The 15,967-nt window shown below is 43.2% G+C and overlaps 1 protein-coding gene across 5 annotated transcripts in view; it reads left to right on the top strand.

The window, feature by feature from the left end:
• FRMD4A (FERM domain containing 4A) overlaps positions 1-15,967 on the top strand; it is a 341,204-nt gene that overhangs the window by 263,529 nt on the left and 61,708 nt on the right. For all 5 annotated transcript variants that reach the window (XM_056847044.1, XM_056847045.1, XM_056847041.1 and 2 more), the window contains exons 9-11: positions 3,162-3,227; positions 6,159-6,216; positions 9,585-9,671. In XM_056847044.1, the coding sequence (XP_056703022.1) occupies positions 3,162-3,227; positions 6,159-6,216; positions 9,585-9,671 (211 nt within the window). The remainder of the gene's footprint in view (positions 1-3,161; positions 3,228-6,158; positions 6,217-9,584; positions 9,672-15,967) is intronic.

Raw genomic sequence — 15,967 nt, 5'->3', positions numbered from 1 at the left:
GTTCCCCACCCCTCATCCTTTTCATCAGTGCAAAAATGAATTAGTTTTTTTTGGGGGGGGGAGGGGTGCTGTTTGACACACATGAGGTGCATTCTGCTGCTGCTGGCTCTTTCATGTTCCTCTTTAAAGTATTAAGCTCCAAGCCCTGATGTGGGTGGGGAATCCTCCTATCTACTGCTCCTTCGGTTTTTGAAGTCTTGTAATGTGATGACAGTGAGGGAAGTAGGGAAGGAAGATTGACCCATTTCTTTTGCCCATGGACTGATTCTACTAATATGTGTTAACCTGGGCTGTGCAAAAGAGCAGTGAACCTGTGAAATTCCTGTATCGTTTCTAGACTCACCTGGAAATCTTTCCAAACTGTCTGAAATTCTAGCTTTGGGGTATAGAGAGACTTCTAGGGCTTGGGTGATTATGGCAAATTTCATCTCAGCTTAATGTCAGGTAAATGTCAGGAATTAATGTCAGGTAAAAGCAGCTAGTTGGGCTTACAGATACACTGCCACCTCTGTTTTCAGATCAGTCTTTGCACTCATAAGGACTTTTTTCGTTTTTAAGCTGAAAGAATTCTGTTAAAAATCTATTAATTGTACAATACCACTTTAAAAAGCTAAATGTAACAATCAGACCAGATGTTGCCCCTCCTAATATACCTCTGACTTTTTCATAGTCCATGTATTGCCCTAGAATATAGGGTTGGATTATATGATGATTTTCCATCAGTGCAGCTGTAAGTCCAACAGAACCACTGTTCTGTTTTAGGAGGAGGAGAGGAAGAGGATGCTGTTTGACCGTTCCTCCTCCTGCTGCAGACTCCCAATTTGCCCCCACACAAGGTCACCAAGCTGGCTTCATGTGGAGGAGTGGGGAAACCAACCAACCCGGTCCACCAGTTTAGCGTCCGCCGCTCATGTGGAGGAGTGGGGAATCAAATCTGGTTCTCCAGATCAGACTCCACCGCTCCAAACCACCGCTCTTTACCACTACACCATGCTGGGAAGTAGGGAGCGGGAGGTAGGGAAGTTGCCTTCCTCAAGAATGACTCCACTTGCTCTGCTTAGGATCCAAGCCATAATCGTTCGGGATAATCATCTTTCATCTCTGAAAAAAGAGTTTCTTGGGTTTTCGACCATCTGGTTTTCAACACCCCTTAAATCTTTGCCTGTTTTGCCAGCATGTTAGGGAATTACGTAGTTCTCCATGGGAAAAGCCCCCTTTAACATACAAAACTCACAAATCAGGAAGAAGGCAAGGCTAGGCCCTTTCTCCTGGCTACCTAAGTTTCTGTGTGCCAGGAGTTCTTCATATAGAGGGGTACACAGACATGTGATACCTGACTGCTCAGTGTGAACTGAAATACTCCAGGACCACTTTTACAGTCTTATCTCCTATTTCTGCGATGATGACCTCTTTATATAAACTCACCTGGTGGAATAATTTTTAACCATCTGTGCCAGCCGGGAAAATATCTCAGAAGAGAGGGTTTGCGGTTATTCCCCAAGAGTTAACAAGCAATTCATATTCTCCTAAATGGTTCTTGGTAGAGCTGACAGATCTTTTGCATGAGCAAAGGAATATATCCTTTGAATAAGCTTTGCAAAATAAGACCAAGGTTCGAAAGTTCATTATTCTCCGTAGAATAACAAAACCCAGTGATTTCAACATGAACTTGTTACTACAGTTTTACTTTACTGACCAACCCTTTTTGAAATATTATTACATTTGGAACTCATTCTTCCTTAGGTGTTTCCTGTCTCTCCTCCAATATAGAATTCCCAAAATATCTAGAAAACCAGTGCAGTCCATTGATAAACCAGGGCGAACGTGGAATACTGAACAAAAGTCTGCTCTCTGCTTTTACAAGTCGAAACATACAACACTCAAAGGGGGAGGAATTCCATCCTTTTATCTCACTTTTCCTGGCACCTTCACCAGACCTCTCCCTCCTTTTTTGTTCCCACTCCTTTTTCTCACTTCTCTTGCCCCTGAGTGGCCTTTCCCTCCCTTTTTTCTCTCTTGTCCTTTCCCCACTGTTTTTTTTTTTTTTTTTGGTCCCTTTACCTCCTTTCTCTGGGCCCGTCTTGGTGCTTCTGAGCAACTTCTACATGCTATCTGTGGTCTTGTGAGATTTTGTGACATCTTGGGTAGTATTCTCTTTTGGAGTAATTTTTGTTCAATCTTAGAGCTGTCCAGGTTTATAGGAAGAATCCCCCCATCTGAACATGCCCCCATTGTGTTGACTTTTATATCTGCACCCTGGGGACATTGTTCAGAATTAGATATAACAAGTAGGGACCTGCGGTATTCACAGGGGATCGTTTTCCCCTCTTAGCTTTATACTTCGCTGCTGCCAGGCTTGCCATGGTTCCCTTCTCAGTCTCGTCATCGCCGACACTGCTGGGTCCACCATGGTTCCTGGCTACCCCTCCCATCACCAATGCTGCCAGGCCCGCCAAAACTACCAGCCACCACCCCCACCATCACCGATACTGCCAGGCCCACTTCAGCTCCCAGCCATGCCTAAACCATTACCAATGCTTCTGGCCTGCTGAGGCTCCTAGACCCCACTTCATGAGATGTAAGAAGGGTATTCTACTGATACACATATGGTACACATATATGTTGTGTACAAATATAAAATTACAAAGTTAGACAAGTGATTTGGATTAGTGTCATGTTGTCTAGCAGCTCATGGGGGCTGTTGGCAGCCCTGCTTCAGGGTCTCAGGTGGGGGTCTTTCACATCATTGACTACAGGATCCTTTCAAGTAGAAATGCCAGTGACTGAACCTTGAATATTCTGCATGCCAAGCAGATGCTCTTCCACAGAACAACAGCCCCTCCTCCTAGCTCATAAAAGTTTATGTTTCAATAGATCTGTTAAGTCTTTGAGGTGTTACTGCACTCCTTTTTGTTTATGATCATGATATTGATTATTGGATTACCTTTGGCAAGCCTTATAACTTTTTTAATTGATAAGGTGTTCTGTGTCAACTAGTTTTTTGTTGTTGTTGTTGCTCTTTTCACATAATTTTGTAGATATTATTGAGATTCCTTGAGCTGGTTACTATCTTCCATAAGATGTCTTCTCTACAAATGAAGCCCTTCTGTGTTATATCAGCTGTGCTAAAGCTAATACGATTCTGTTTCTCTCCTACACAGTGAGGACCGTGTTATTGAGCACTACAAGAAGCTAAATGGCCAGACGAGAGGTCAAGCCATTGTTAAGTAAGTTGGAAAGGGGAGTTCTGTCCTGTGACTTTGGAAGTCACATACATTGGAGTTAGCAAATTCTGCCCAAATTGTGTCACTCATCACTGCACTGCTCCCCCCCCCCTTTTTAGTGTAGTGGTTTTCAAGGGAACTCTGGGTTCCTTAGAAGCCTTTTGAGGTTCTTCTGTTAAAAGATAGCAGTCAAATCCCATTGAAAGAAATCTCAACCACTAAAGACCAGTCTTTCCCTATAACCAGGGTTTGTACAGATGTTCCTGGCATTTCCCAGGCACACACGAAGTTGGTATGGGGTGACAGTGAAGCCCAACATGAATTGCATGGGCACTCTAAAATATATCCCAGAATCCTTGGCAGCATGCTGGGGCTCCATGACAGATGCTCAGCCTTAGTGGAGGAGTTTGTTTAGAAAGCGTTCCAAAGGCAGGAAATTTTAAAAGCTGCTAATTTAGGGTATATTTGTCGAAACTAGAGCTAATTCTCTAGGCTTGTTATTTTTATGCTACATTGTAAAGCATTTGCAAAAAAAAATATTGAAAAGAATTTGAAAGGTGGTTCTCAAGTACATAACACAATGTAAACCAGTGTTTCAGGAAAAAAACGCATTAATAATGGCTGTCTTCTCATGGTGCTTAAATGCCTGGGCAGCAGAACTAAAACCATTTGCTTATTTATTTGAGAAATTTATATCCCACTGTGACAGATGGGGGGGGGCGGTTTCCCCTGGAAACCTATACCCCACTTTAAGACCACCCAGGCATTCTTGCTTAGACCACCCTGCTTAGGGGCATCTAACTAGCATTTACTATAAATATGTTTCTGTTCTGTAGCTCATCCTTAAAGTCTCCAGCCTCAGCATGGGGTGAATTAAGCCCACACACACACACTCACACAAATCATCAGATAAAGATTTGTTTTAGAACAAATATATATATAGCAGTCAAACATAAGGGAAAGGGATTGGCATTTAGTAACACTCGCTTTGGGTTCCATCCATGTAGGCCTGATACAAAAGATGCTAAACCGACACAGAGAATCGAAGATAACCCTGAGATAACCTTAGCTGAACATACGTTCACTGCTTATTCTATAACTGTAACAATTCTAAAGAAACTTAGTTATATCTTTAACATTTGAGCCTGCTAACTGCCATTTCTCTGTTTCTACCTCCCAGCCCAACCCCTGTTTTCTGACCAGCCATTCCACCATAGGACTCTAATCTTACTATAATGGCATCCACACTGCAAAGATTCCCCTTTTTGCATTGACATTGGAGCATCTACACTGGAACATTCTGTGCATTTTCCTTTTCACTCACCATTTTCCCTGTGTGTTTTTCCACATGCCACAGTAGGGCTTTTTGAGGCCTTTAATAAAAAAAAAATTTAATTGGTAAATGGTATAGCAGTATAAATGGTATAGCCCTATAGAGTTCTAGCACTATGGCTTTATCGAAATTACTATTTTTAAAGGCCCTCAAACAGCCCTCTTGTAGCACAGCAGTGAAAATGGCAGCCCTGAGAAGTTGGTGGAAAGAAATGGTGCTGATGTGGGCAGGATCCTTGAACTTGCACACCCTCCTGTCTACATGGCATGCTAATGCACTTGGATTGCATTCTTTCCAAAAAGGTCACAAGCAAAGCAGGTTTGGGTTAGAACATACCATGGATGGAAGGAACCATTGTTCTTCATACAACGCATAGTTAAATTGTGGAACTCCCTGCCCCAGGATGTGGTGATGGCTGCCAACTTGGAAGGCTTGAAGAGGGGAGTGGACATGTTCATGCAGGAGAGGGCTATTATGGCTACTAGTAAAAATGGATACTAGTCACGTTGCATACCTGTTCTCTCCAGGATCAGAGGAGCATGCCTATTATATTAGCTGCCGTGGAACACAGGCAGAATAATTGCTGCTGCAGACGTCTTGTTTGTTGGCTTCCTAGAGGCACCTGGTTGGCCACTGTGTGAACAGACTGCTGAACTTGATTAATCTTGGTCTGATCAAGAATGGCTTTTCTTGTGTTCACGATCAGAGCATGGCGTTTAGATGCTCCTAAAAAAATGCTCTCCAGTTTGGATGCCAAAGCAGAGAAAAACCTCTGTGTGGAAGCACCCTTGAGTAAGTTATGAAAACACTTTCACCATGCCCACTGTAAGTGATGAGGGCCTTAGCAGGCTAGTGAGGGGGCAGCTCTGGTCAGGCTTGTTACAGCAGGTGATGCTTACAAGATGTTGGAGCCAGAGTTTGTCAAACAATGGAACTTTTGTTTCTACTTTCATTACACAGGGCTGCTTTTTCTCCATGCCAAGAGTGAGTTTCTTCATTCAACTCCCTCCAGGTCCAGTCCCACAATATGCCTGACTACCTCCTTTCAAATCCATTCCAGGAGCTGGAACTGCCTGTGCTGTGTTGGCTTCGTTCCCCCCCCCCCCCAGTTCTCTGCTCACACCCAGGGGAATTCTATCGCCACCTGTGGCACAGATGCACCCTAGATGGCTGGCTTCCAGCCATACATGCACCACCAGTACCCTCCACAGAACAGGTCCAGAATTTCCCTTGGGTGCAGGTTCCTCCTGAGCTAGGACCTCCGTGGCCACGGACCTGGCTAACCTTTCCCTCACTGGCCTCTGCCATCTCCTTGTCATACCAACTTTTTGATTTTACAGAAGTTCACAATCTATATTCCCCTGAAAGCATTTAATAATTGGATCTACCAAACCCCAACATCCACTTAAAAGTTAGGGATGTCATGCTAACATCCTTTTGTATCCTCTGAAATTATTTGAATCCCGTTATAGGATATAGGTTATAGTGGTGACTGCACTTGTTAAATAGAATACTCAAATGTTTATGAATTAGTTCTCTTTCTTTTGACCTTTTGCCATTTGAATCCTCAACGTGCTATTGTTTTATGCTTCTTTCCTTAGCTACATGAGCATCGTAGAATCCCTCCCAACATACGGAGTCCATTATTATGCAGTCAAGGTATGTGCTGACAAGAAATTGTTCTTAGATTTAAAGGAACTGGTTAATTGAGAAATGGTTTGCACTGTTTGTTAGTGAAAAAACACACTAGCTTTAATAACTTCATATTAATGCACTTTGAACTGAGGAAACTTGTGATAAATAAGTAGACAGTGCAATGGACTGTAAATGTTTAGTGCTGCTTCATCTTAGACCTTTACTTTAGCCTTCTTAGGGGTTTGAATTGCAACCCTATTAATTTTGGCACTTAATTATATAGTTATAAATAATAATTATCTTCAACATAATTATATACAATTCTTCTGTAATCATAGATGTAGAAATTATACCTTTGTCTAGTCAAAATGGCGGCACCTAGAGGACCCTGAATTGGGTGAAAAGGTGACATAGAAATGTTTTAAATTTAACAAATTGTTTCTGTATACATTCTTGGCAAACTTAACAATATTATCCGAGATCTTCTCAGTAAATACCGGGCCTTCAGTTTGCAAGACCTGATCAAAGCTGTCAATGATAGGACATGACGGAGGTCATTACTTTATAGGGCTGCCGTAAGTTGTAAATGATGGCACATAACATACACAGTAAGTGGAGATTGAATATTTGTTTGTTGAAAGACAGAAAATATATACAAGAGATTCCACAGGCCCCTTGCCAGGGGAAGAGTCTCTGATAAGGCCCCTGCTAAGCCCAACGTGAAAGACACCACACTTTGTCTTAGGTGTGGCTGGGGTTTTCTCATGTTGTGTTTCTGAGGTTGGAGCAGAAGGAAGGGGGAGGAAAGGTCAAGTTTGCCCACTCCTCCCTCCTCAGCCCACCCCCTGACCTGCATGGGTCCTGTGACTCCAGGAAACAACTTTCCCATGGTCAGAAAGGACTACAGTGGAGAGAACATGAGAAAGATTGTCAGTCTTTGGACTGGATCCAACCCTTGAGGGGGGAAAATAACAAAATGAATAAAAGAAAAGCTGTAGTTACGATCCAACCCACAGCCTATCCAAATCTAACTTAGAACCCTAGAACCTTAAAGACAGCCATAATAGGAAAACAAAAAAACAACAGTTTCTCAAAAACATGTCAAAACATAAATAGGTAATAGAAAAGAGCAAGAGTCCAGTTGCACCTTAAAGACTAACAAAAATATTTTCTGGCAGGGTATGAGCTTTCGTGAGCCACAGCTCACTTTTTCAGATATCTGAAGGTATCTGAAGAATTGAGCTGTGGCTCACGAAAGCTCATACCCTGCCAGAAAATATTTTTGTAAGTCTTTAAGGTGCTACTGGACTCTTGCTCTTTTCTATTACTGCAGACAGACTAACACGGCTACCCACCATAAATAGGTAATTTAGGTTCTTTGAAGCTCTCTGTAAAAGAGATGCCTTAACCAATCTTCTGGAGGCTGTCAATGAGGAGGCTTTTTGAATCTCCAGGAGGAGGGAAATCCAGACCTCTGGGGCAGCTGTGAACAAAGCACGTACAAAGTCACACAGAGAATGCCAGCTTTGGAAGATTTCAAGTTATGGGCAGATTGACAAGTGAAAAGAAAAGATGAAATAAGAATAAAAAAAAGAGCTAATATGAAAGACAAAGGATTTGGAATTGATCCCCAAGTCATTAATGAGATTTTTGTATGAAAAGATTAGGCTTGATGACTACTCTTGATGCTACAAAAACTCTGTGGTTTGGTAAACAAAAAAATTCTTTGGCACGAGAACCAAAGATAGTCGCACGATATTGCTAACAAAAGGAAAGAGAAGACAAATGCATTCCTCTTGAGTTTCACAGGCGAACCCAGTGTTTCTCAAACGTTTGGAACCCAGACTCCCCCCCCCTTTAAATTTGCTCTTCCTTCTGGAAGCCCCAACACCAGTGCCAAGCAGGTGTTCCACGGGTGAGCTTGGCTGGGAGAGGGGTTGCTGGGACTTCTAGAGACTTGCCCTTCTGACTTTAAACCCTGCATCTCACATCATTTTTGAGGATCCTCAGACTCTTAAGAGTAGGGGTACAAAGGGTTATAGAGGGCTGCAGCAGGAAGGAGAGAATTGAACCCCTCTTACAGTTCTTAGGATCCTGTCTCGTATGTCTTATTAGCTTACAAATACCTTTATATTATGTCCAGTAAGGAATTTAAATCTTCTGTATGAGTTAAATATGGGATTGAAAGATTCAGTTATAGAGACAAGATTGGTATTTTGCTAGTGATCTCCATATCGAACACAAATGATAGGGGAGGGAATTTGCATTTGTTTCAGTACTTTCAGTTATGAAATTTGGCTTGGATCCTAAGATTCCCTTCTGCTTAGTGAGGGAGACATCCTCCATTGAAGCTGGACTCCTTCCACCAGAGAAAGGAATTGTAAGATCCAACCCATTGTAACCAGTGTGTAGTACCTTAACAGAGACCTGTAACAACGGTATTGTTGGAATGACATAAAAATGTGCTGCGTGATATTGTCTGCTGACTACAGTACCACTAGGCATTTTAAAGCAAAAATGGGAGAATATGGATTGGTATGATTTTTTTAAACAGAGACTCATCTATTTCAGTTTGTGGTAACATGAAAGAAAAGTGTTTATATGATGCTGTATGGTTGGGATCTTATTCCTCATAGAACAAACCTAATGCATAGAGGAAATAAATAAAGTCCTAAAATACAGGCATATTGGGGCTAAATTACTAACTGACATTAAGTGATTATGGGCTACATTTAAAGAGCAGTACTAAGCAGATCTGCACTCAGATCAGGTATACTCAATGGAAAATATTCTTAGGTTTACACTTGGACTCCCTGGCATCCCTCTTAATAGTTAAAAACTGTTAGTACCCCCCCCCCCAATTAAAAAATAAGAAACACAATGAAGGGCAGAGAAGGGCAGCTTCCTTCATGTCTTCTGCATGAAACACAAGCACTTCTCTATGAAACATTTTAAGTGCAACCATTTGACTCCCCCTCAATCAGATTTGCTTAGTAAGCATCGTCACATTAGCGCTACATTTCATAGATGCATGCCATAAACCAGGATTCTCCTGCAATCTTAGCTGTGATATCCTGTTTCACCTCAACCCCCAAACAGAAAGAAATATTTTTAAATATATAATAATTTCAAACAACAGCAAGTTACTGAAGAGGAGAGAGCGCCTGTAAAGGGGAAACTTTTAATTAGCAGCTTATATTAAGGATGTTTTCCAAATGCCCGAGTTTTCATCATCACAACTGTATGTATATACCAAAGAAATATAAATAGCACAGAGGGCAGAAAATGATCATGCATTTTGCTTCTACTTTGTATTACCATATTACCTTGCCAAATCCCCATTGGTACTATACTGATTCAGTGTATGTTTTCCTCCCCGCCCTCTCTTCTAGGACAAACAGGGAATTCCTTGGTGGTTAGGACTTAGCTACAAGGGCATCTTTCAGTATGACTACCATGACAAAGTGAAGCCAAGAAAGGTAAGTGTAATCTCTGAAGAGGCAATAAATGTTACATGTTGGTTAAATGGCAGACAGAATGATGGGCTGGTAGTGCTGTTCCTTGTTTCCTATTCTTGGATTTGTATTGCTAGATTGTCAGGATTAAGTTTCTCTTAATGATGCCTGAAGAAATGAACACAGAGTCTATGATTTATTGATGAGCTTCCGTTTGGCAGGGAAGTGCAGCATTATTAAATGCCAGAGTTTTAACTGTGTGGATTGTATTTGTTTTTAGTTCGTTTTTTCCCCCAAAGGCCAATGCAAAAGAGTCTGATTGGATGCCCAGTGTTCAATGTTTTAGTATCTTCGATCCGTTGTAGATAAGTTTGATGGGGGGATTGGAGGGGTCACCTCTTACCAGTTCTCTTGGAGGAGTCGTGGATGTTAAAGTCACTCAGGCATTTGAATGAATATATCATAAATGTTAGTGCCTACATATAATGATGGGTGCCACCATCTTTAAAAAAGGATTTTTGTACACCCTTCTTTTCAGGAAAGCAGCGCTGTCTGAATGTTTGTGCTGCCATCCTGGATATCCCCAGGCATAAATAAAGCAGTCATCGTGCATTCTCAGAAAATTTCAGAATAGCAACAACCAAAATATCACAGGCCTAACATCCACTAGTATGGCTTTGCTGAGAGATGTGGCAGCTGTCAGTAAGATGCCCAAGCAAGCTCACCTGGATGAAGCACCTGCTGGATGTACCTGCCAAAGGCTTTCCCCAATATCCAAGGCAACGGAGCACAAAGAGACTGCAAGCATGGGGCCTTATTGCTTCCTCCCTGGTCTATGCTGTACCCCCAGTTTGCTAGGAAAGGAAGGAACCAGTTGTAGCCTTATATTCCTTGCTCATCTGAGCAATGGCTATTGCAGCCGTCCATGTCAGGAGTCTAGGCCCTGGAGACTGAGAGGAGGATTCTTCTGGGTCCTAGAAGGGGCAAAGGTTTCGGGGTACTGCTACTTAGGCCAGACCAAACCTATCAGTGATATTGCAAAATTCAAGAGGAGCTGAGAATTTAGAACACATTTCCCCCCCTGCTGTTTAAAAAAAACTGAGAATAAGGCATGGGGCAGAGGGACAATATGGCTCACCCACCCCACTTTCCCCACTTGCAGTCCATTCCCCTCAGTTCATTTTGTCACACAGCCCTGGAAAAGGCCTGCCTTTAGGAAGCTCCTTTGGACAGTATTCATCTCCTCCTGCCCTCTTGCGTGGAATGAGATATTTGTTGCTTCAGCCATTGCTGACTGCAGTTTGGCCAAGAAAGTATAGTTTAATGTCTTCCATTGCTTGTTACTGTGATTAGCTTGGAAAGAAGATGTCGAAGGGGAGACATGATAGAGGTCTATAAAATTATGTATGGTTTGGAGAGAGTGGTCAGGGAGAAGCTTTTCTCCCTCTCTCATAATACTAGAACATGGGGTCATCTGCTGAAGCTGGAGGGTGAGAGATTCAAAACTGATAAAAGGAAGTATTTCTTCACACAATGCATAGTTAAATTGTGGAACTCCCTGCCCTAGGCTGTGGTGATGGCTGCCAACTTGGAACGCTTTAAGAGGGGAGTGGACATGTTCATGGAGGAGAGGGGTATTCATGGCTACTGCTTAAAATGGATACTAGTCATGATGCATACCTATTCTCTCCAGGATCAGAGGAGCATGCCGAATATATAATAATTAGGTGCTGTGGAACGCAGGCAAGATGGTGCTGCTGCACTCGTCTTGTTTGGGCACTTCCTAGAGGCACCTGGTTGGCCACTGTGTGAACAGACTGCTGGACTTGATGAGCCTTGGTCTGATCCAGCATGGCTTTAATTATGTTCTTATTAGATTCCCATCATGAGTAAGTCTTTTTTTTTAAGTTTAATTAAACATCTTTAAACTTCCTTTAGAGAATGGTAGGGAACTGGTATGTGCCTTGACAAAACCAAAACTGTACGCTTCTTCCTCGTTCATTTTGCAAATGCTAGGAATATCTTTCAACACCGAGCGACAGCTTTTCTTTTCTTCTCTTTTTAAGGCTGGCTTCCAGGAGAGGAAACTCACAGCCAGCATTAAAAGAGTGCTGAGTGGCTCATCAGCTTATAGAAATGCTGTCACCGTGTTACAAAACATTCTGCCTTTTTTTTTTTTTTTTTTTTTTTTTGCTGTTGTTGCACTTATCAGGGCTCGATTATTGTGAATGCGCAGAACCATCTTGCAGGGAGATTGATCTTTCTCCTCAGAACACAATGAAACAGTTTTGTAGCAGTCACTCATGGCATTTTGTGGTAGTATACTAATAACTGCAAAAATCCAGTGGCAAAAACTGGATTTCCTGGCAGGGAACATATGTACACTCCAAAGCTGATGCTCTACTAAATAAATCTTTCTTATTTGTACAGTGCAATGCTAAGAACATTTTTCCAGGAGGAAGCCTTATTGAGTAGAGTTCTATAGGATTCTGAGAAGACCGCCTTAGGATTGTATTCCCTAGGATTCAATCTTTCCATTTAATTGCATGGTGTAGCTATCAAGGCCAGTCAAGATTCTTTAGGTTCCACATATTTTTAATCACATGTCTAACTCCTCTTTTTCCCCAAAAAGGGGAAAAGAGAGGATAGACATGGGGTTATCCCATGTTATTACAGGACCAGACCTGACACGGATTGTGAATACACTTCATTGACAGCAGTTCATGATGGGTATAATCCCAGTAGTGTTTTACTGTGTATGATGCTGGATGGAGGGACGGAGGCATGGTATAGCCCAATCTCATAAGATCTGGGAAGCTAAGCAGGGTCGGTACTTGGATGGGAGACCACTAAGGAAGGCTCTGCAGAGTAAGGCAATGGAAACTACCTCTGCTTCTCACTTGGCTTGAAATCCCCTTGCTGGGGTCACCATAAGTTACTTGTGAACTGACAGTACTTACATACAAAGGTAAAAGTTACTACAGCTGCTGTGATTCATGGGAGAAATGTCCTAGCATCATACATACGTATGTAAGTACTGTCAGTTCACAACTAACTTATTTCGACCCCAGCAAGGGGTCAACATCTATGGTATACCATCTGTGTCATAACAGTAGTCATGGCTGTGCTTGTCTGGCCCATCAGATTTTTTTGCTGACCGTACTCTATATAATATCATGCAACTTTCAGCCACTGGTTCAAGGACACCTCTCAGTGATAACTTTTGTATTTCTTTGGGGGCATGTGTGTAAATTTGAAACCCTGACTCAATCACCTTTGGGTTGAATTATCTCAAACAGCGACTGCTTGAAATCTGATGGATCACAAGGACTCGCCATTTGAGAATGACTTTTTATGGATACTGAGGCTTTCAATCAATAGACAATTTATCTTTTGCCAGGGTGAAGTGTTCCTGTTGTCATTCCCTCCAGAGCAAAAGAGCCCTGACCTGGATAGCCCAGGCTACCCTGATCTTGTCAGATTTCAGAAGATAAGCAGGGACAACCCAGGCAAGTGTTTGAATGGGAGACCCCCAAGGAATACCAAATCTGAGACACGGAGGCTGGCAATGGCAAACCACCTCCAAATGTCTCTTGCCTTGAAAACCCCACCACTGGCCACCATAAGTCAGATGTGACTTGATGGCAAAAAAGAGCAAAAGATCCCGAGATCTTTGTCCCTAGGAACTTCAATTTCAAAATCTACGGCCCTGGTTCACCACAGCGGTGGTGGTAAGAGCGGTGGATTCTAATCTGGAGAACCGGGTTTGTTTCCCCACTCTTACACATGAAGCCAGCTGGGTGATCTTGGGCTACTCACAGTTCTCTCAGAACTCTCTCAGCCCCACCTCCCTCACAGGTTGTCTGTTGTGGGGAGGGGAAGGGAAGATGATTGTAAGACTGTTTGATTCTCCTTAAAAGGTAGAGAAAGTCGGCATATAAAAACCAACTCTTCTTCTTCTTCCCGTATCTCCAAATGCACATCTCTCTCAGGTGCTGCATCACTGCCTAGCAACTTGTGTTCAAGCAATGAGAAATGTCTATGCCCTAATGTAGAGAAATGTACATTCCAGAGCAGGAGTCAGGCAACAACAAATCTACTACATAGGGAGATGAACTTTGAGAAACAGGAGAGCCAGCGAGGGAGTGTAAATTCTCAATCTGTCTTCTCCCCATCCCATGGTTAAAGAACATTTTGTTTTCCCACAAGGTAATTTACGGACCTCCTTGCTTTTTCAACCAGAACCTTTTTATGTCTCAAGTGATTATTGTACCCAAGAGCCTCGGCACCACGTCCATTCAGCTAGAAACTGAACCTCTCGCAAAGACTTTATTCCCTTTTTAAAAACATTGACTCCAATGTTTGCATTCGGCAGAGAAGGAAACCACTGTAGGATATTTTGTAGAGGAAGCAAGGTAAAATGACTGTAGCAAAGAACACCGTGTCTCATAGTTTTTTCGATCTTTCTTATTTAGTTTTTTGCTCATTACCAAGACTGAAAACAAACTGAAAAATTACAGTGGGAAAAAAATACTGCAAGTTTAAGACAAAGCAGAAAATTGTAGGGGGGGAAACCAGCCAAAACTGAGCAGTATATATTTTATATTAAATGCATAAAGAATCCTTGCTCATCTTACAACATGGACTGTAATTTTTTCCCATTAGGTCATCCTAGAGTTTGCCATGCTTATTGCATTTGCCACACTGAATAGCTGAGTATCTCGCAATCCCATCAGCATCCAGTCAAAACCAACCTTTGATTAAATTGCTCCAGCCGTTTGGCTGGGTCATGGCAGAATTCTTGCTGCCTGCCTGCTCTCTCTCTCTCGCGCGCGCTAAGATAAGAGTTTGGACTCATCGTAGGCTTATTTTCTAGGTTCCTGTCAATATCCATTTAAATTCCAAGTTATTATTTTTAATGTCACCGGAAATGCAATTTGAGGCTTTCTATGACCAGACTTTGGTTGGACAATGGAGCGGGAATTCAATTAGGAAGGCTGGGAGCTTGGGCTCTGAAAGTAGATTGTCTGTGCTTCAACTAACTAATTAGTTAAAAGTGAAGATAAGCCGTATTTTTGATTGGACAAGCAGGGACCTGCTAGAAACCTGTGGGGTCAACCATCCCATTCCCCCCCAACTGCTGTCATTCCTTCTCTCTGTGTGTGTCTGTCTCTTTTTACCCCATTTCACTCATGCAGTCATTCCTGCTTTTTTTCGCTCCTCCACTCATCTGCTTGCCTCCATCGCCTTCTGAAGTTCATGGGCAAGGGTTGACTTCTCACCTGCTTGCCTCCCCAGCCCCTTCCTGCCCCCCAGTGCTTACGGCTCTCTGGAGGGCCGTTGCCTTCCTCAGCTTTCCTTCCGCTGACGGCTTGCAGCCCTACAGCCACTTCGGCTCTCACTGCAGCTGCTGGATTTTCCCCCAATCCCTCCTATACAGCTGCTGTTGCCTCGCAACCTCCCTGAGCCTCTCCCAGCCCCTGCCTCTCTGTCCCTGTAGGCTAGGGTTGCCAGGTCCCTCTTCACCACTGGCAGGAGATTTTGGGGGCTTAGCCTGAGGAGGGCAGAGTTTGGGGAGGGGAGGGACTTCAATGCCGTAGAGTCCAGTTGCCAAAGTGGCCATTTTCTCCAGGTGAACTGATCTCTATTTGCTGGAGTTGTAACAGCAGGAGATCTCCAGCTAGAACCTGGAGGTTGGCAACTCTACTGGAGGCTGCTGTGCTGCAGCAGAACTCAGCTTTGTGGGGGACCACCTCCTCCCCACCACCTCTTCTATCACCAGCCTTGTCTCAGCTGAACCACGGCTGCCATTTGACGGTGACAGTGATTGTTATTGATTCTATGAGAGAGAGGGCATCTTGGCCATCTTCTGGGCATAGAGTATGGGTCACTGGGGTGTGGGGGGAGGTAGTTGTGAATTTCCTGCGTTGTGCAGGGGGTTGGACTAGATGACCCTGGTGGTCCCTTCCAACTCTATGACTCTATGATTCCTCCTCCCCTCCATCCACAGTGGCGCTGCTTGAGTTGCATGGGTGGCAAGAGGAGGGAGCTCAGCACCAATGTGATGCCACAGAGTCCACCCTCCAAAGCAGCCATTTTCTCCAGGAGAATAGATCTCTGTAATCTAGGGATCAGTTGTTATTGCAGAAGATGGGCAACCCTAGGGAACAAGGTGGGACCCATAAGGAATAGCAGTAGGTGGGTAAAATAAATCATGGGGAAATTCCGCCGCCCCCCACACACACCATCTCCTCTTGCAGGGATTTCAGCAGGTTAATTTCCCCCCTGACTCTCAATATCTCATGCTTTCTGGAACATGC

This window comes from Euleptes europaea, chromosome 3 (assembly GCF_029931775.1).
Source record: "Euleptes europaea isolate rEulEur1 chromosome 3, rEulEur1.hap1, whole genome shotgun sequence".
Taxonomy (NCBI): Eukaryota; Metazoa; Chordata; class Lepidosauria; order Squamata; family Sphaerodactylidae; genus Euleptes; species Euleptes europaea.
This window is presented reverse-complemented; position numbering and strand designations above follow the sequence as displayed.